General features: G+C 40.4%; 1 protein-coding gene across 4 annotated transcripts in view; it reads left to right on the forward strand.

Moving 5' to 3' along the window:
• Positions 1-4,963: 4,963 nt before the first annotated feature.
• LOC105392424 (mediator of RNA polymerase II transcription subunit 12) overlaps positions 4,964-21,730 on the forward strand; it is a 46,105-nt gene continuing 29,338 nt past the window's right edge. For all 4 annotated transcript variants that reach the window (XM_048625723.1, XM_048625724.1, XM_048625725.1 and 1 more), the window contains exons 1-14: positions 4,964-5,140; positions 5,229-5,440; positions 6,037-6,196; positions 9,421-9,612; positions 9,839-9,952; positions 10,225-10,326; positions 10,726-10,912; positions 11,567-11,745; positions 17,485-17,657; positions 18,019-18,180; positions 18,363-18,512; positions 20,423-20,510; positions 20,685-20,830; positions 21,265-21,409. In XM_048625723.1, coding sequence (XP_048481680.1) covers positions 5,134-5,140; positions 5,229-5,440; positions 6,037-6,196; positions 9,421-9,612; positions 9,839-9,952; positions 10,225-10,326; positions 10,726-10,912; positions 11,567-11,745; positions 17,485-17,657; positions 18,019-18,180; positions 18,363-18,512; positions 20,423-20,510; positions 20,685-20,830; positions 21,265-21,409 — 2,017 coding nt within the window. In that variant the 5' untranslated portion in view covers positions 4,964-5,133. The remainder of the gene's footprint in view (positions 5,141-5,228; positions 5,441-6,036; positions 6,197-9,420; positions 9,613-9,838; positions 9,953-10,224; positions 10,327-10,725; positions 10,913-11,566; positions 11,746-17,484; positions 17,658-18,018; positions 18,181-18,362; positions 18,513-20,422; positions 20,511-20,684; positions 20,831-21,264; positions 21,410-21,730) is intronic.

Here is a 21,730-nt window from a genome sequence, read left to right on the forward strand (position 1 = left end):
AGGTCTAAACCATGTCTAAATCTTAAATTATTTCTTACGTTTTAGTGGTTTTTTGAAGTCGTTTTTTTATCATTATTTTATTTTATTACTTATTTATACTTAGTTTATTTGCAATAATTGACAATCAAAATTAAGAAGCAAATGATACCTATAAGTCCTACTAGTCAGTAGTAAACACGAAGTAGTTGCTATATACCATACCTACCGTTGAGGAGTTCCCTTGACTACCTTCCGTTTCCATCATCAGATCAGCTCAAGGTCACCATCATATTTTTTTTAATGTTAAAAATATAGGTAAGTACCTATGTACTTTCTAAAATTTCATTAACTACAATCGGTTAATAGGTACCCAAAATGGAAATTCATAGCCTGTTTTTAACCCTTTACCCACCCTTGGAGGTGGAATCAAAATTTGAAAAAAATGGGATCTCAACCCAATACAAAAAAAAAAGAATTTTCAAAATCGGTCCATAAACGGCGAAGTAATCGGTGATCATACATAAATTCTTTATTGTTGCGGCTAAAACTTCGACGTCCTCCATCGTTGCTAGCTCAAAGACAACTGAACTCTGCACGAGAGTGTAAACACCCACTCGCGTCGCACGCGAGTGGGTGTTTACATTCGCGCCTCCGCACGAGTGACGAGGCGAGCGAGGAGGCGAGGGCCGAGGCGAGAGTGTAAATGGGGTATGCGACGCGAGCTCGACGCGAGCTCCTTTGACTCGTGCCCCAAAAACCGCTCCGGACGCGAGCGCCGCGAGTGGCGAGGCGAGCGAGGAGGCGAGCCACGAGCGTCTGTTCACACTCGCGCCTCGCCCCTCGCCTTGTCGCTCGCCTCGCCACTCGTGCGAGAGTGTAAATGGGGTATAACGAATTTGAACGTGTATGTGTGTGTGTGTGTGTGATAAATAATGAGCGAGTTATCCAAGAATATTAACGTTGGTCCGCTAACCACCCTCTTTCCCTCTTTAATTTTTTTTTCACAGCTTGAGTCAGTACTTAAATGAGTAACAGCAACAGGTAGAGCGGCCAGCCCACATCTCGTATTGGTGGCGGGGATTATCTATTAGTAGGTGCGATGCGATGCGATGGCATAAGAAATACCGAAACCCCAGAAGAATGCTTACTATGGTTTTATTTGATACCCCATTTACACTCTCGCACGAGTGGCGAGGCGAGCGACAAGGCGAGGGGCGAGGCGCGAGTGTGAACAGACGCTCGTGGCTCGCCTCCTCGCTCGCCTCGCCACTCGCGGCGCTCGCGTCCGGAGCGGTTTTTGGGGCACGAGTCAAAGGAGCTCGCGTCGAGCTCGCGTCGCACGCGAGCGGGTGTTTACACTCTCGCGTCAGCTTCATTCTGGCTTCTACATCGTGCCGCGCAGGTTGTGTTCGTCGTCGTATAATTATAACGTAGTGTTTTTTCCTCAGTTGTATAATGGATTGGTCGCAAGACGAAACATTTAATTTCATATAAGTAAATATTTCAATAAAATAATAATAATAAAAAAACACTAAAACGTAAGAAATAAAAGCAGTACTTACCTGCTTAGATATATTAGTACTGTCACATAGAATAGGTCTAAACCATGTCTAAACCTTAAATGATTTCTTACGTTTTAGTGGTTTTTTGAAGTCGTTTTTTTATCATTATTTTATTTTATTACTTATTTATACTTAGTTTATTTGCAATAATTGACAATCAAAATTAAGAAGCAAATGATACCTATAAGTCCTACTAGTCAGTAGTAAACACGAAGTAGTTGCTATATACCATACCTACCGTTGAGGAGTTCCCTTGACTACCTTCCGTTTCCATCATCAGATCAGCTCAAGGTCACCATCATATTTTTTTTAATGTTAAAAATATAGGTAAGTACCTATGTACTTTCTAAAATTTCATTAACTACAATCGGTTAATAGGTACCCAAAATGGAAATTCATAGCCTGTTTTTAACCCTTTACCAACCCTTGGAGGTGGAATCAAAATTTGAAAAAAATAGGACCACATGGGATCTCAACCCAATACATAAAAAAAAGAATTTTCAAAATCGGTCCATAAACGGCGAAGTAATCGGTGATCATACATAAATTCTTTATTGTTGCGGCTAAAACTTCGACGTCCTCCATCGTTGCTAGCTCAAAGACAACTGAACTCTGCACGAGAGTGTAAACACCCACTCGCGTCACACGCGAGTGGGTGTTTACATTCGCGCCTCGGCCCTCGCCTCCTCGCTCGCCTCGTCACTCGTGCGGAGGCGCGAATGTAAACACCCACTTGCGTGTGACGCGAGTGGGTGTTTACACTCTCGTGCCGAGTTCAGTTGTCTTTGAGCTAGCAACGATGGAGGACGTCGAAGTTTTAGCCGCAGCAATAAAGAATTTATGTATGATCACCGATTACTTCGCCGTTTATGGACCGATATTGAAAATTCTTTTTTTTATGTATTGGGTTGAGATCCCATGTGGTCCCATTTTTTTTCAAATTTTGATTCCACCTTCAAGGGTGGGTAAAGGGTTAAAAACAGGCTATGAATTTCCATTTTGGGTACCTATTAACCGATTGTAGTTAATGAAATTTAGAAAGTACATAGGTACTTACCTATATTTTTAACATTAAAAAAAATATGATGGTGACCTTGAGCTGATGATGAAAATGGAAGGTAGTCAAGGGAACTCCTCAACGGTAGGTATATAGCAAATACTTCGTGTTTACTACTGACTAGTAGGACTTATAGGTATCATTTGCTTAATAATTTTGATTGTCAAATATTGCAAATAAACTATGTAAGTATAAATAAGTAATAAAATAAAATAATGATAAAAAAACGACTTCAAAAAATCACTAAAACGTAAGAAATAATTTAAGGTTTAGACATGGTTTAGACCTATTCTATGTGACAGTACTAATATATCTAAGCAGGTAAGTACTGCTTTTATTTCTTACGTTCTAGTGTTCTTTTATTATTATTATTTTATTGAAATATTTACTTATATGAAATTAAATGTTTCGTCTTGCGACCAATCCATTATACAACTGAGGAAAAAACACTACGTTATAATTATACGACGACGAACACAACCTGCGCGGCACGATGTAGAAGCCAGAATGAAGCGGACGCGAGAGTGTAAACACCCGCTCGCGTGCGACGCGAGCTCGACGCGAGCTCCTTTGACTCGTGCCCCAAAAACCGCTCCGGACGCGAGCGCCGCGAGTGGCGAGGCGAGCCACGAGCGTCTGTTCACACTCGCGCCTCGCCCCTCGCCTCCTCGCTCGCCTCGCCACTCGTGCGAGAGTGTAAATGGGGTATCGAGGCGAGCGAGGAGGCGAGGCCCGAGGCGAGAGTGTAAATGGGGTATTACACTCTCGCGTCCGCTTCATTCTGGCTTCTACATCGTGCCGCGCAGGTTGTGTTCGTCGTCGTATAATTATAACGTTGTGTTTTTTCCTCAGTTGTATAATGGATTGGTCGCAAGACGAAACATTTAATTTCATAGAAGTAAATATTTCAATAAAATAATAATAATAAAAAAACACTAAAACGTAAGAAATAAAAGCAAGTACTTACCTGCTTAGATATATTAGTACTGTCACATAGAATAGGTCTAAACCATGTCTAAACCTTAAATTATTTCTTACGTTTTAGTGGTTTTTTGAAGTCGTTTTTTTATCATTGTTTTATTTTATTACTTATTTATACTTAGTTTATCCTAACTAATATTATAAATGCGAAAGTAACTGTGTCTGTCTGTCTGTCTGTCTGTCTGTTACGCTTTCACGCCAAAACTACTGAACGGATTTGAATGAAATTTGGTATACATACGGTCTAGACCCTGGGAAAGAACATAGGCTACTTTTTATCCCGGAATTCCCACGGGAAAACTTTTTAAGGCGAAGCGAAGCGCGCGGGGACAGCTAGTTTACAATAATTGACAATCAAAATTAAGAAGCAAATGATACCTATAAGTCCTACTAGTCAGTAGTAAACACGAAGTAGTTGCTATATACCTACCGTTGAGGAGTTCCCTTGACTATCTTCCGTTTCCATCATCAGATCAGCTCAAGGTCACCATCATATTTTTTTTATGTTAAAAATATAGGTAAGTACCTATGTACTTTCTAAATTTCATTAACTACAATCGGTTAATAGGTACCCAAAATGGAAATTCATAGCCTGTTTTTAACCCTTTACCCACCCTTGGAGGTAGAATCAAAATTTGAAAAAAATGGGACCACATGGGATCTCAACCAAATACATAAAAAAAAGAATTTTCAAAATCGGTCCATAAACGGCGAAGTAATCGGTGATCATACATAAATTCTTTATTGTTGCGGCTAAAACTTCGATGTCCTCCATCGTTGCTAGCTCAAAGACAACTGAACTCTGCACGAGAGTGTAAACACCCACTCGCGTCGCACGCGAATGGGTGTTTACATTCGCGCCTCCGCACGAGTGACGAGGCGAGCGAGGAGGCGAGGGCCGAGGCGAGAGTGTAAATGGGGTATAATAAACCTATGCCATAGCATTATTAGGCTATTCAAGATTTGGCCATACCATTATTAGGCTAAACAATGTTATGCGAAATAACTTTTTACTAAACGAGATTTATGCCATACGATTTTCGGCGTAACGAGACTTTGACCAAACGTTACTATGCAATACGAGATTAGGCAAATAAATTTTATGCCAAAAAAGGTAGAACCGACAGGACAGTGACAGTACAACACAACATGAACGTATCTTTGTGGTCTCTATCGCATGTAGAATAATTCAAATGATAAAAAGAGATAGACATAATTTGAGAGCTATGTCTGTAGATTTTTGAACATACTACATAGAGCTCTGCGATTGGCTATTTCATTTCATGTGTGACCATATTAAAAAAATCGGTTAATTGAATGAAATGAACGATTGATTTTGGAACGCAAGTGAATGAAATAAATAACAGTATAGCCAACATAACGAACCAAATTACCAAACTCAAACGTCACAAATTGTTTAGACTTTATTTAGCTTAGCTTTTACAGTTTTATACTTAATTTTCTCTTCGCATTATTGTTCTTTCCAATTCTATTTTACGCTAACTACTAGTTTATTAGTAGTTTTAATATAATGTATAATTTACAGACATTTAAATGAAAGGTAAGTCGCATAACGCCAATGTAAGAAGCCTTGGTAATGAGGTTGCTGAAACGATTATTGGTTTTATGAGTGCTTGTGTAACTTGTAGATCAGCCTGGAGATCCCGACAGGATGGGGATTATGTATGAGAAACGGCCTCTAAAGAGGCCCCGTCTGGGGCCTCCGGACGTTTATCCTCAGGAGCCACGGCAGAAGGAGGATGAGCTTACGTCGACGAACGTAAAACATGGATTCTCCACCACGCCACAATCCACTGATGAATTTGGTACCGCTAGGCACACCAACTACTCAGCTAGCAAGGTAAATGGTGCTCTCGTTTTGAAGGCTATACTTTTTACGGGTTGTCAGTTTATTTATACTTACACTTTTATGCTGTGATAGCATAAACAAAGTTGTAAACATAAACAAAGCAATACATTATACATTGTAAATCCCTGGTGAGGAATGAGTGCATGAAACTTTCAAAAATCTTTATAAGAGTAGCATTAAAATAGAGAGATATTCAACATGCTGAATGTTGTGTATTATTTGTGATACACACTGTACAAAGCTTTGTGTTTTTAGGTACAAGTTAATGAATACCTTCATCCCTTTAACCTGGTTTATAGTTAAGTAGGACAGGTTTCATTCATTTCATACCACAAAAATATTGCTCTAGATTAAAGAATTGTTTTAGTGTATTGGTAATGGATCATTTGTATATTTAGGTCAAATTTTGATGGTACATTTTGGTATTAGGCCATTTTGGCCTATTGCTGAGTTATTGTAACAAAGGGCTTGATTATGTGAATAATAATAGTAATGACTGACTAATGAAACAATACTAACATAACTAAAAACTGTGTAGTATTGTTGAATTTTTGTCTCATTACAAAATATATTTTATATACTTTTAGATTGGCCAATTCTTCTCTGGTATCCTGTCGAAAAAAGAGGAGCTGAACACTCTCCCTGACTGCGGCAGGAAGAGGCAGCAGGTCAACCCTAAAGACAACTTCTGGCCGGCGACCGCCCGGACCAAACCTCAGATTGAGGCCTGGTTCAAAGACTTAGCTGGTATGCATTGTTACTCTTTGCTCTTAAATATATTATTATATAATCACATATAGGTTTCCTTTGTGCTGTGCCGTAATTGGTTTGTATATTCTGGCTGGGAGATGGGATTGGATTTCATCACAACCCATTACGTCCCCACTGCTGGGGCACGGGTCTCCTTCCAAATTCAAATTCAAATGGTTTAATCGATGTAAAATTTTGAAAGAAATGGCGAAAGAAACTCCTCAAGCATCTTTTCAACTTTTTCCTTATAATCTATTACAATTTTTACTTATATCTAGTACCTACAATTTTACTTAAGTACCTATATCCATTTCATTTTTTCAATAGCATTAGCTGAGGTGGACAAGCCCACGCGTTTTTGTCGTTTAAATAATCATTTATACTATAGTAAGCTTTACTACATAATGTAGCTTTAACATAATTCTTAAATTTTTGCTCAGTAAGGTTTATTGCTTCATTTGATAATTTATTATAAAAACGTATACAGTTCCCCATGAATTATTTATTTCATTTCATTTTATTTGGCACACACAACAGTATTACAGACATTAACAATATAACATAAGGTAAATTACATAAATTCTAGTCTAGTCGTAACACCAAAACAATGTGTACACAGCATGTTAGTGCAAAGAGCACAACCACTAAATACAATATATTAACTATTATTATATTCTAAGTTATAATAACATTATACATAATTAACAATGAGTTAATTAGTATGATCAATAAATTTAAATATTTTATTTTTAAAACTTCCCAGTGAGTTGTGAAATATGTCCGGTACTTCGCTTCTATTGAGAGCGTATATTTGATTGTACATTTGACACACTCGCATAATATAGTTGTTCGCACTGACGTTAGTCCTACATACGGGTACGCTAAATGGGTAGGGGTGTCTGGAGGTAAGCCTAGGGGCAAAAAAGTTTATTTCTGATAGTAAACTGGTTGATATACCACCATTAATAATTTTGTGTAGAAGCACAAGGTCATGCAGCCTACGACGAGCATCCAACCGCTGAATTTTAAAATGTTTACATCGGTCCTCGTAAGATTGCAGCTTCCATCGGAGACCGAAGCGAGCAGACAGTATACGCAAGAACCTTTTTTGTACGGACTCGATTGAATGATGTGTTTGTTTTCGAAAGTCTGAGTGTGAGGAAAAGCAACTTATTTTTGTTTCTGGTCTCAATACCGTGAGTGGCTCCTACTTTACTAAATGAATTTAAGTTTTTACGAACATACATAATATTTTCATAGATATATTGGCATGGAACAGTTAGTATACCTATTTCCTTAAACGTATCTCTTAATGAAATTCTAGACCCTAATACATATATGGCTCGAATTGCTCGTTTTTGCAGAACAAAGATTTGATTAATGTCAGCCGCTCGTCCCCACAATAGAATTCCGTAAGACATAACACTATGAAAATAACTAAAATACACAAGCCTGGCTGTATCTACATCTGTTAACTGTCTAATGGTTCTAACCGCATAAGCTGCAGAACTCAATCTACCGGCTATCCTCTCAATATGGGGTCCCCATTGCAACTTTGAGTCAATTGTAATACCCAGGAATACCGTTTCATTTACTAACTCTAGCTTATCGTTATTCAATGTCAAATATGTCTCTACTTGTCTTACATTAGGCAAAGTGAATTTAATACATTTTGTTTTCTTGGAGTTAAGAGCTAAATTATTTACTGTGAACCAATTAGCAACTATGGAAAGAGTACTGTTTGCATTGTCAAAATTGACTTCTTGTCGCTTCAACTTAAATATAAGTGAAGTATCATCAGCAAACAGTACTATCTCACATAATTTATCTACCAAAAACGGTAAATCGTTAACATATACAAGAAACAAGAATGGTCCTAAAATCGAGCCTTGGGGAACACCCATACTGACAGGACAGCCAGCCGAACGCACTCCATTTATGTCAACTAGTTGAGTTCTGTTGCTCAAGTATGATTCCAATAATGTAAGACTTTTGCCAGTTAGCCCATAATATTTAAGTTTCATAAGTAGAGTGGCATGATCCACACAATCAAATGCTTTCGATAGATCGCAAAATACACCCACAGCATCAAGACGTTCCTCCCAAGCACTAAATATGTGTTTGACCAACGCTACAGCGTCAGTTGTAGATCGACCTTTGGTGAAACCGAACTGTTGGTTATGGAGAAGGCCGTGAATACTAAAGTGCGAAAGCATTTGATGCAGCATAATTTTTTCAAATATTTTACTCAGTACTGGCAAAACTGATACAGGCCTAAAATTATTGGGATCATTTTTCTCACCAGATTTAAAAAGCGGTATTAGTTTACTAAGTTTCATCAAATCGGGGAATACACCGACCTCAATGCATCTGTTAAAAAGATTAGCCAAGTGGGGTGCTAGGATATCAATAACATGACTAATAACTTTAACGGACATGCCCCATAAATCTTCTGTCATTTTTAAATTTATTTATTTATTTAATCCTTTATTGCACAAATATAAAAATAAGTGTACAAAGGGTGGACTTAATGCTACAAGCATTTAAATTTAATTCTTTATAAGTGGTAATTATGGTCTGTGTATTTATACCATGAAATTGAAAGTCGAGATCGCAAGGCGGTGCATTCCCTCTTAGCAAACGTTCAGCTTCAGCGCAAGATGAATCAAGGTTCTCAGTTGTAGCTATCGGTATACTACGGAAAAAATCTTCAAAGACGGAATGAAGGAAGGGTTTAGGCCTAGTCACCACGCTGGCCAAGTGCGGGTTGGTGGACCCCAACACAAGCAAGCTTGTGCTGGGAGAGTTGTCGGGTAAGTGGGCAACCCGACTGTCAGATGTTTTCAAGCCGCCCGAAGGCCTCTGACTAGGTTTAACGACTGCTGCCGAAGCAGCAACCGGGACCCACAGCTTAACGTGCCGTCCGAAGCACGGAAGCGTCCAGAAAAGCACCACTTGAAATTGGTCACCCATCCAATGGCTGACCGTGTCAGTTGTTGCTTAACCTCAGCGATCAGTTACGATCACTGAGGCCCGCTCGACTACGGATGCGGCCAAGGGATTGGATTATATCTTTTTAAATCCTGTCAATGGTGCAGTATTCAATTGTTACTTAAAAAAACTATAAACCTATAATTAATTTGTATTTTACATTATGATCAACTTTAAAAAAGCTACAAATTAGCCACATATCCCTATACTAACCTCATTTAAACTCGCAGGCAGCAAGCCACTATCCCAGCTGGCGAAGAAAGCACCCAACTTCAACAAGAAGGAGGAGATCTTCATCACGCTGACGGAGTACCAGGTGGCCATGCCGCGCGCCGCCTGGTTCATCAAGCTGAGCTCCGCCTACACGGTCGCCGTCTCCGAGGCCAAGATCAAGAAGAGGCAGCTGCCTGATCCTACTACTGGTATTGTGATTTAGATTATTTATATGATATGGTTCATTCACATAGCATTCGTTTTATGGGATCCATTTTATGATTTTTTATCGTATATTCTTGTGTTCTTATCCCTCTGGAAGAATGTCTTGAGCTTGTATAATAAAGTTCTTAAAAAATAGTAGGGCTTCTGACAATATGTTAAATAATTAAGTGTGAGTTTTCAATAATTTAAACACTGCACTGTTTCTTACAGAATGGACCACAACACTGATCAAGTTCCTGAAAGATCAGATCCCCAAGTTGGCGGAGTACTACCAGAATGCAGCCTCCGGCAACGTGCCCGACAAGACACCTCCCTCTCAGTCAGGTAATAGAACCACAAACAACTGTATTTACATTTAAGACATTTGTACAACCGTGATAGATGCCGAAGTTTGGCAAAGAGTTATATTGCACAGCTAATTTAAAGGGAAATAAGGTGTACCGTATAACTAAGTTAGCTCTTCAACTGTTCGTACCATAACCTTATCCTACCGTGGAATAAACAGTGTTTTTAGGCTCCTTGGAAGAAGCGTGTGTACATCGATTATTATCTGATGCCTATATGATATGCTTATTCAAATTTATGTTTCTATGTAGGTCCAGGCACACCAGGCCACAACTCGTCCGGGAACCCGCCCGGAGGCTCCACGCCCACCAGCACCGTGCCGCCCTCCATGCACTCTCCAGGAAACTCCAGCAGTAAGTCCCTTTATTCTAGCTTCCGACTTCTGGTATAAAGAGATAATGTTTCTTGTCTGTTGAGGAAGAATTATTATTGTTGACATCCTTTGATAGATTCTTGTATATGTATAGAAAGTTGTAGCAATAGCTTAAAGCCCATATAACAGAGGATTACACATCTTACATATCATCATCACGACCCATCACATCCCCACTGCTGGGGCACGGGTCTCCTTCCAATGAAGGAAGGGTTTATGACTAATCCTAGTCTTACATATTGTCCCCAGTCCCCACATATTACTACACCGCTTCCGCTATTAAGCATAAGGCGTAAGAAACAACATCTGCCCTAGAATACACTTCCAGCAATAACCTCATATTCTTCTCCCAACCACATTGCCCTGCTTCTCTTCCCAGCTCTAGGCGGCTCGACCCCCGGCCACGGCGACAGCGCGTCGGACTGGCGCCACGCGCTGCGGCTGTGGCAGTACTGCTGCCGACTCGCCAAGTACCTGCTTGATGAGGGGCTGCTGGACAGACACGACTTCCTCACGTGGGTGCAGGAGCTGCTGGACAAGCGGTCGAGCGATGATCCGCTGTTGAGGTTAGTGTAATGTTAATAGTGGCTGAAATATGCAATCTAATATTTGCTTTTTTCAAAAGTTCAAAATACTCAATAATTATAGTTCATAAAAATTATAGCTTCTCTTAAAGTACGAAGTCATTAATATATAATAATAATAATATGTGGGGACATCTCACACACGGCCATCCGACCCCAAGCTAGGCAGAGCCTGTGTTATGGATATCGGACAGCTGATATAATGTACACAAATACATAGATAGATACATAGTAAATATAAATACCAACACCCAAGACCCGAGAACAAAATATATCTGTCTTTAAACAAATATCTGCCCCAGCCGGGAATCGAACCCGGGACCTTCGGCATAGCAGTCAGGGCCACTAACCACTACACCATTCGCCGCATTTAATAGATGCGGTTCCAACACCTCGATTTGAGTGTTTTGTTTGTTATCAAGTCAGCAGTCATAACCTTTACACAACTATAACTTAACAAGACTCGACGAAAGAGGGTTTTAAAATTTACATTTCCCTGTAACGTTTTAGAAAACGCTTTTAATCAGAAGTCAGGGCTTCATCAAACAGGACGCGTTACTAGCGCTAACGCTTTCTGTTTGACAAAGCCTTTATGTTTTTTCTGACGGCGCTGGAAAATGTATCTGTCTTCCCCAGACTATTCCTCCCGCTGGCGCTCCAGCACATGTCGGAGTTCGTGTGCTGCGAGAACCTGTCCCGGCGGCTCGCCACCACGTGCGCCAAGAAGGCGGCCGCCATCTGCTCCGTGCTGTCCGACACCACGCTGCGCGCGCTCAACCAGCCCGCCGTGTTCAACAAGACGGAGAGACAAGGAGGTTTGTTAATAGTTTTTAAAAAGTATTAAAATACATAGTTTATTTTTTCTTTATGAATGGCCAGTGATTCGGCACAGTCGCTAAGAAGCGATGGCTATTTGCACCGTGCTGTATTATATCACTTCACACGATTAACCATGGGTTGTGTTTAACCGAATGGCGTAGTGGTTAGTGACCCTGACTACTGAGCCGATGGTCCCGGGTTCGATTCCCGGCTGGGGCAGATATTTGTTTAAATACAGATATTTGTTCTCGGGTCTTGGATGTGCCCGTAAAATGGCAATAGGCCCGCCCCCTATTACATTGGGACTAACATACACTCTGGCGAAAAGTGGGTGCAGCATTGCACCTCTGCCTACCCCGCAAGGGAGTACCTACATTAGTACAAGGCGTGAGAGCGTGTTTTTTTTTTTTTTTTTTTTGTGTTTAACAAGACTGAGAAGCAATGAGGTTAGTTATGCTTTTATGTCTCTATAAACGGCCAATGGTATTTTCAGCAAGGAGATTTATTCATCTTGAACAATTTTTTATAGCCTATGGACAATTGGCCATGCTACCAATCTATGATATGTATTTTTTATAATTTATTTTGTAAATATAGACCATTTTAAGAAACTAATTTCGTTATTTTTGTATTTTATTCATTACAACTATTTTTAATATTTATTTAAAATTTGGCCGGCTGAATGTATGTAACTTCACATAAATGCATTATAGGATTTATCCTTGCCTGCGCTACAAAAAAAGCAAAAATGTTACTTAACGTCAGTGAGGTAGAATGTCATTGTCATCTAACTCTAAAATCATAACATTGCATAGACCTACTACCTCTAGACTAGCAATCGCCGTGTGCACTATTCTCTTTCTCACTCAAACCATAGATGTTGCCGACAAAAAAATTAAACCTAAATATGGGGAAATTTAACTTATCATAATAACAAAAACAAAACTTGAGTATATCGTCGGTTGATAGGAAAAAGACACTAAAGGCTAATTTTTCAATAGCCAGATAAAAGTTTTGCTGGGAAATAATTTTGATGCTGTTGCGTCTCAATGTTTCTCAATGTTTGTATTACCCAGATAACATTTATCTGAATATTGAAAAATCAGCCTTAGTGAGTTTTTCCTGTCAACCGACGATATAAGAAAAAAAACTTTACTCATACTTATTTGATTTCAATATAATTATTTAATATACACAAACTGAGTGGATTGTATGATTCATTGTCTTCGTCCAATCGAAACAATCCTCTTCAAAATGTGCCGAACACAATTTTTGTATGTTTCTTTGGTTCCCAATTTGTGCGACCGGTAATGTCTATCCATTTTCTTGATATTTTTTTTTCTGTCGGAAACCTATGAAGCAGAGATAAATGGATGAGCATGAGCATTATAATCGTGGGCCAAATATGTGATGGGGTTTTTTTTAAAGGAAACACGCATTTCGTATCAATACAATAAACTTTATATTATACAGAAGAAATCACACATAGAAGAAAAAAACGAAACGAACGTTTCCTCACAATGAGAGGCACCTCATTTGAAAGAGGAGAATGACTTCTACAAAATACAATCTTCACAAAAACCGAATTCGTGCGCCCCATTTGTAAACCCAACCCGAGTCCGTTACAATTTCTAGTATTTTCTTTGCATACTATAATATTTGTGGGTAAAATAAATTTTCAATAACTTGCAACACCATGTGATTTGTTATGATATGGTACTTAGTAATTTTTACTTAAAACTGATACTAAAAGACCTTACAGTATTAAAATTAGTATCGTTTTATATTAAAATCGAGCCAATAGATAGTACTATGATGAATGTAAGCTTGTTAAACTTGATAGTATCTACTTACATGTGAAAATATATCTCATCCATCATTCCATCGTGTTTTCGTTCAATATGCTCTATACAACCGAACAAAATCCACCCACCCATGTCACACACTCGTTAAGTGATGATAATAGTCTAATAAACTTAATAAACACCCACAAATCACTAGCAAATCAAAAATAAATAGCATTTAGAAAATTTTGTTGTAACTGTCAGCCTTTGTTTGGCAAAGATTTTTCATTTGTTTCATTGTTTGGCAAAGAGAACTGACGTAAACAGGCGCCACAGCAAAAAGGACAAAAAACATTTACAGCTTAACGTTTCTTTCTTACGCTTAATGTAGCTAAGCGTCTCTTTTTCGCAATGTCAGAACTGTCACGATAATACCCCTGTAACATTGTTAACCTGTCGGCGGCCATTTCCGGGATGTAGGAGAAAAATACCACAGTTTGTATATTTACTTCATACTTACTTAATATATTATTTATTTAGATAATATTACGAGAAAGAAGATTAAGTACTACTCTGTGTGTCGGAGCGGTGGTAGCTCAGTCGGGTAAGCGCCCGCTTCTCACGCAAGAGATGCGGGTTCGATCCCGGCGCTGACATGTACCAATGAGTTCTTTTAACTTAAGTACAATGTATACCATCGCTCTTACGGTGAAGGAAAACATCGTGAGGAAACCTGCATATCTAGATTTAGCACATCTAGATATGTGAACCCACCAACCCGCAGTGGACAAGCGTGGTGGGAAATGGTCCAAGCTTAGGAAGGCAGTTTAGACCTTGGGGATATGCACAAAGGTTCCACTCGAGAGAGCCAGGTGCAGGTACTTACACCCCCACAGAGAATAGAATAGAATAGAATAGAATGGACTACTCTGTGTAAAAAGTATCGGGACTGGGTCAATAAAACAAAAAATGTTTGTTATTCATCCAAATTTATTTTATCACCTTCAAAGTATGCTCCTTCAAAAACGATACACATATGCCATTATACAGAATTATCCGATCATCACAACATTTTTTTAACACTGTTTCCAGAGTTGTTTAGTACTCGCGGCGATATTTCCATACATTGCACAAATATAAGAAATAAATGTACAAAATGAGGGCTTAATGCTAAGAGCATTTTCTACCAGCCAACCTACAGGAGGTACAGGAAAACTAGTACAAAATATTAATTATATTACACCAATAAATTAAAACAATACGCTTCGTTGATCTTAATTGTATTATTTAATATTTTTTCAATACGTGCCTCAATGAGGCGAATCGAGCACCGGGTTTTATAAGGATATAAAGGTCGGTTGGGAGCCAATTTAACAGCCGACAGGTTATATGCCATCCTTGTCGTTTTTTTTACACTTAGTTGAGGTTAAAGCAAGATAAATGTAGTTCACATAGGCAATATCGTTCACTTAAATAGGTACAGCAGACCAGTAACACCTTTAGAGATGGCGGGACATAATATGTGGACTATTTATTGCCCACCTTATAAAGGTTGGTCGACAGCCGAGGGGTTAAGCTCGAGGCAAATTTCGAGAGGCAGCATTTTCGAAATGAGCCTCTCTTGTTGCCATCGTAGTATCCACTCGTTTATTATTTATTCGTAGTAGAGTTTCAAAACAAGGTAGAAAAGATAAATCTTCTTCTTGTAGTGCCTTTCCACGCTTTCCACCATTGGAACTCTCTTTGCAGCGCTCTCTATTCTTTACTACACTCGCGAGCAACCAAATCGACTCAAGCCTTGACGGCGCAAACATACATTAATACAAGTAAAATTATGAATAGAAATAATAAAAATGATATGTCATTTAAAAGCTTAAGATGTCAGCTTTAATTTGATATCATTATTATTGAAATCCATTCATCATTTTTGAAATAAATGATGTCTGAACGCAATTGTAGGAAAAACGGGAATTTAGGAAAAAAGGGTATGGGTATCGTATTATACAAATTAAACAAAAAATGTTAAGATAAAAATTTATTTATTTAAATCAATACTTTGTATTGCCCCCTCTTGCCCTAATTACAGCCTGCAGCCTGTTTCTCATAGACCTTATCAACTTTTTGACAGTTTCCTGAGGAATGCCGTCCCACTCCTCTAATAAAGCTGTCTTCAGCTCGTCCACGCTTGCAGGGACTGGATTCCTGGCCCGAACTCTTCTTTTGAGCTCGTCCCATAAGTGTTCGATGGGATTCAGGTCAGGACTGAGCGCAGGCCAGTCCATCGTGCGCAATTCCTTCTCTCTCAGAAACTGCCGACTGACTCGTGCCGTGTGGCAGCGGGCATTGTCGTGCATTAGCACGAAGTCTTCACCGACAAATTCTGCATAGGGCACAACATGACCGAGTAGAATGTCGGTGATGTACCGATCAGCTGTTAACCCGCCTCCTCGGCCGCCTCCAGGCACGAAAACAAGTGCGGTTTTTCCCTCTAGAGAAATACCAGCCCACATCATGCAGGAACCGCCGCCATATGCTACTGTTTCAGCGAAACAACATTGGGCAAATCGTTCCCCCGGACGCCGGTAGACCCGGCCTCTCCTGTCACTGCCATGCAGACACACTCTGCACTCATCAGTAAACAGGACCGACCGCCATTGCGCAATGCTCCAATCGAGATGCTCTCGAGCAAACTGAAGACGCGCTTGTCGGTGGCCTGCAGTCAATTTGGGGCCTGATGCAGGTCTTTTTGGTGTCAAGTTGGCTTCCTTCAAGCGTCTTCTCACTGTCCACTCGCTGACAGCCACTTGTCGTACACGTCTCAGTTCTTGCTGCACACCAACGCCCGTAAGGTGTCGATTGCGCAGCGAGGTTGAGACAATGAAGCGGTCGTCTCTCTCTGAAGTGCAGCGGTGGCGGCCCGTTCTTGGTCTTCGATTGAAGGCACCAGTCTCTTGGAACCGTCTGTATACTCGGGATACAGCAGACTGGCTCAAGTGGAGCTGGGCAGCGACTGCTCGCTGACTTAACCCTTGTTGCAGCAAGGCAACAACTTGAGCAGCTTCTTCTGGTGTGGTATCCATGGGTTTGCGAAAACAAGGAATACAATGCAACGAGATGTGTACCGGTCAACTTGCAACAAGCGACTGATAAGGTACACCGGATGTGGAAAGGTTTTATAGCGGGATCAGGTAGCGCAAGGCGTGGATTCCTAATGAGGTAATTAACACTGACGGGCAATTAAAATGCGTCATTAAATCTGCGCTTAGTTTTTTTTTATGGTATTGATCTTAATTGAAAGCCTAATTCTTCAGCTTTCGAATGACATATCACTTTTATATTTACCATTTATCGTTTTAGGAAAATCAATGTATATGTGCGCCGTGAAGGCTTGAGTCGATTTGGTTGCTCGCGAGTGTAGTTTAAATATTTCTTCCACGGTTTTCACATCGGTCCACTCTTTTAAATAGTGCACAGCCAGGTCAATTTCCTCCTTCCAGGCCTTCTCTTTCCTTCTACTTTGCCATTTCTATAAATTAAATCAATTTTTCTACTTCTCTCTGTAACAAATGGCAAAGATAAATACACGATTTAGACGTTTGCTTTTGACGTTAACATTTTTTTGTAGACAAATGCCACAGTGTACTTTGTTAATTGGCAAATGCATTATGTGCATGAATCCCAAAAAAAATGTAATGGTAAGGTCAAATGAAGGTTATTAGTTTTTATTGAATAATTTAAAAAATAGAGACTTAATTTAAAATTTGATAACTAGAAATTGTACAGAAAGCATATTCCTCGAAACGGTTATAAGCATTCCTTTCTTGTTCAGAAAGTTAGCATGGCCAATTCAATTATTTGTATACTTTGTCCTAACAGAATTAATTATAAATGCAACCTGTACCTACTATCCTTTGTATTCACATAATAAAGCTAGCCTACGCTTCCCTCCAGAAACCAACGGCGTCCCGATGTCTCCGATGCCGGACGCCGGCGACGTGAAGCCCAACGTGGCCAACATCAAGCGGTCCACGACCCCGGCGGAGCAGGCGCAGGGCACGCCCAACCCCGCGCACTCGCTCACGCCCAACCCCGTCGGCACGCCCAACCCGCACCAGCCGCCTGAGGTAACATCAACAATATAAGTATTAATTTTATCTTTCTCGGTTTCTTTGAAGGAGGCCTTAAACGAGCATTATGATAATTATGTCATCAATTGGTAAAGGGCATTTTGCCATGGAGTTGTAATTTTTTATCAAATGTTTTAGTTTTGCCAAGGTGCACCACAGCCCTATATCACACAACCTTCTTCATCAAATGACCGGCTCCTCTGCTACTTCAGCTTGCTTAATTTAAGAATCATCAACAGTTTTACTTCCCAAATAAATAACAAAACATCAGGGACGTATCAGCAACTGACATTTTGTTGAGTGCTTTTTAACCTATCTAAAAACGCAAAACTTACAGTCCTATCATCTATGTATCCAGGTGCAAGTGAAAGAGGAGAGCGGGCTGTCCCCCCGCGAGCAGAAAGCCACGCTGACGGCGGTGATCGCGGCGGCGCTGCACCCGGTGCAGGCCGGCTTCGGGGAGATCCTCAACTGTCCGTACCACCGCGACGTCATCATGCAGCTCGGGACCATACTGCAGGTGTGTTGTCTACTTGTAGTGTAGGTGACACATAGCGTGTAGGTGACACACGAGCAGAAGGCGACGCTGACGACGGTGATCGTAAATTTGTCGTGTGTCGAATGTGACCGACTATATTTACTTTAAACATTTTAAATGCATTACGGATCTGCAATATATTAACCTATGTGTTATTTTCCCAGATAATCAGCATAGAATGCCCGTCGGCGATGGTGTGGTCGGGCTGCGGGTCCGCGCTGCAGGGCTCCCCGCTGGATCTGCTGCCGCTGCCGCCGTCCGCGCTGCCCATGCCGCACATGGACTCCGCCAGCACCGAGCTGCACCGCCGCATGGTGAGTGTGTAGCGTGGAACGCCCTGCAGGCTCCCCGCTGGACCTGCTGCCGCTGCCGCCGTCCGCGCTGCCCATGCCGCACATGGACTCCGCCAGCACCGAGCAGCACCGCCGCATGGTGAGTTTGTAGCGTGGGACGCCCTGCAGGCTCCCCGCTAGACCTGCTGCCGCTGCCGCCGTCCGCGCTGCCCATCCCGCTCATGGACTCCGCCAGCACCGAGCTGCACCGCCGCATGGTGAGTGTGTAGCGTGGGACGCCCTGCAGGCCTACTGCCCCGCGCCTACTGCTCTGGATATAAGCGTCCGCCACGGTACTCTGCGCTCAAACTTTGGTTATATCTTTGTCATGCCATAAAGATCCTTAACCTCTAGAATGCCGTGTGCCAGATCTGTCCCAGCCCCCCTTGTCTGCCTAGTGACAGATCTGTCCCAAGAGCACTTCATCGCGATTTTTGTGATTTTAGTTATTAATTACCACGAAATAGAGTATGAAATCACCTGTTATTTATTCTATATGAATGAAACAACAATCGACAACATTCATTGAGTCAAAAACTTCACTTGTTTGCTAGTAGCGCGAAATTCAAATTTTAGTACCTTGAACAGTCCTTGTACTCGCGACTGTTGGTAATAAAATAGTGATATCGTATCGAAAAAACGTCATAAGGAAAGTAAATATTATGTTTTCTTGTTATTTATTCAATTTTGAAGGTATAGTGATAAATCAATATTATAAAAAATTACAAAAAATCGAGTTTTTATCGATCTAAAATTGTACCGTATTATTGCCTGAAGGGTGCGTAACTTTGTAAACCGTTTTCTAGTCTGTTACGTAAAAACATCAATAAATAATTTATTTCATTCATAAAGATAATTTTATTGATAATACATATTTATATCGGTTTTTTCAATAAATAGCCAAAATATTAGGGAATATCAATATTTATCAAGGTGCATGTAAAATTCACACACACACATACGCAAACAAAATGGCCGCCGCTCGTGTATGTACACGAAGTGCGTTGGGTTGTTATACAGCGTGTTTTATTTTTTAGGATCTTTGCTCTACTGAACGTGAAGAATAGGCTCTTTAGAATGCTATCGGTGTATAGATGAGTCTGAGAGGGTGATTACCTGTCCTATTTATATAAATAAATATATGTATATATTTATAGTATCATATTTGTTGAAAGTAGGTTAACAAAAAAGTAAATTTGATTCAGTAAGTAACTTACGTTTTAGTTTTTATAATTTAGTATGCTAAAATACGAAACATTATAAAAAAAATATCATTCTTGTTTTATTTCATCAAAAGTGAACACCCTTGATTTGGGACAGATCTGTCACACGGCGCACTGGAGCAAGCTCTTGTCACGCACACATGCACATGTACAGAAAATGGAGTCTTTTGAAATAAAGCAAATTATAATCAGTTTTCAAAATATAAATTATGAATCTATTTCCTCTAGAGTTTATATTTTATTGATATCAGTTGATAGCTGTATAATCTCTTCAGGTAATACATATAAAAAATCTTGGATTGAAACTAAAATTATATTGAAAAAGACGTATTTTTCTGTGATGGGTGCAGTTTCAAGTAAAAATCTGTAATCAATGGCTTACAGAAATCAAATTAAACAATTATAATCAATAAAATTAATTGTAACACGTTCATTAGCTATCTGACAATAAATTACAATCAATACATTATTGAGTACCAAACAATAATACCCTAATATTCATATAAACGTGATTCCCGCGCGGGCGCTCTCTGCTGTCAAAAAGCGCCGGCAGACGGCAGTTACATGTGTGCGCGGCTGTTCGGCATAGGAAAGGTTAAGAAGTAAATAGTAATGGTGTCAGGTTCCTTCCATTCAATAGATAGGAATAAAGCAATATGTATGTTTCAGGTATATGAAGCGGAACAAGAGATTGCAACCAGGAGCAAGATAGCCGAGAGCAAGTGGTGCACCGACAAATGGCAGACTAGCTCACAAGGTAACATATTGTTTTACATGCAGATTGGTGTTAGACATTTCACAGAACAACCAAATTACATTTCAACAGTCTTCCAAAGCATGTGTAAAGTTTATAACCAAAAACTGTTTTATTTAGAAATAATCAAGAATAATGTTTATCTTCTCTACTAAAGTAAGTTATTTATTTTCCCAGCCCGCGTGCTAGCTGTCCTAGAAGCGCTGGACCGCCACTGCTTCGACCGAGTGGACCCCAATAACAACCTGGACACGTTGTACAAAGAAGTATTCGCTAACTGCACCCCGCCTACTAAGGACAATGTGGTCGATACCAAGGATCCGGTAAGTACTTTTCGCTGTGGTAAGTGTCATGATAAATAACCGTATTGGTTAATTGGCTTGTTTTCATATAACATGCCTTTTCTTTTTTCGTTGAATACACTGCTGGACAAAGGTCTTATCCCTTACTTAATCCACAGATCTGTAACCAACTGATGTCATTTCGGGTTTTACGTAATATCTCCAGGTCAACCTCGCCGCCGTTGTTCGTTTCTGGGCATCCGGTTGCCTATTTAGCTAGCTAGTAATGTGGCCGCGAATTATACCGTCTATGTTCTGTATTTCTTTTTGTAATTTCCGTGTTTGTGTGCAATAATGAATTATCTATCTACGATTCATCCCATTTCGTGAAGATCTTCGTCCATTTCGCGGCACCCATTCTGTCGCCTATTTACTGAATCCCAAAGCGTAACTAAAAACTGTATCTTTCCCCCCAGGAGTGGCCATGTTCGTACGCCGTGGTAGCGGTTCTGTGCGAGTGGGCGGTGTGCTCGGCGCGCTGGGGCGAGCACCGCGCCATGGCGTGCGCCGCGCTGCTGGACCGCCGCCAGCAGTTGCTGCAGCACGACCACCACGCCATAGGTAATTGGAATGGAACGTGAATAATCTCCGGGAGGTGATTGGTGCGCGCTATGCCGCTCGGCCGCTATTGGTCTGTTGCGCTCCAAATCCTCTCTTATTATTCGTTCACAAATGTGACATGCGCAGCTAGGCACTATTTTGTCCTCGCTATTCGCTAGTTTAAATGTGGCATTTACTACCACTAGATGTCGCCATAACTGCAGCATGGCACCCTCATTAACTAGGAGACTGAATGGCTAGCTACCTCAACTAGCTCCTTTTCCTTACATTGACAACAACGAATCACTCACGGATCTCGGACTGAAACAATAATGCATTTAC

The sequence above is a fragment of the Plutella xylostella genome, chromosome 15, assembly GCF_932276165.1.
Source record: "Plutella xylostella chromosome 15, ilPluXylo3.1, whole genome shotgun sequence".
Classification (NCBI taxonomy): domain Eukaryota; kingdom Metazoa; phylum Arthropoda; class Insecta; order Lepidoptera; family Plutellidae; genus Plutella; species Plutella xylostella.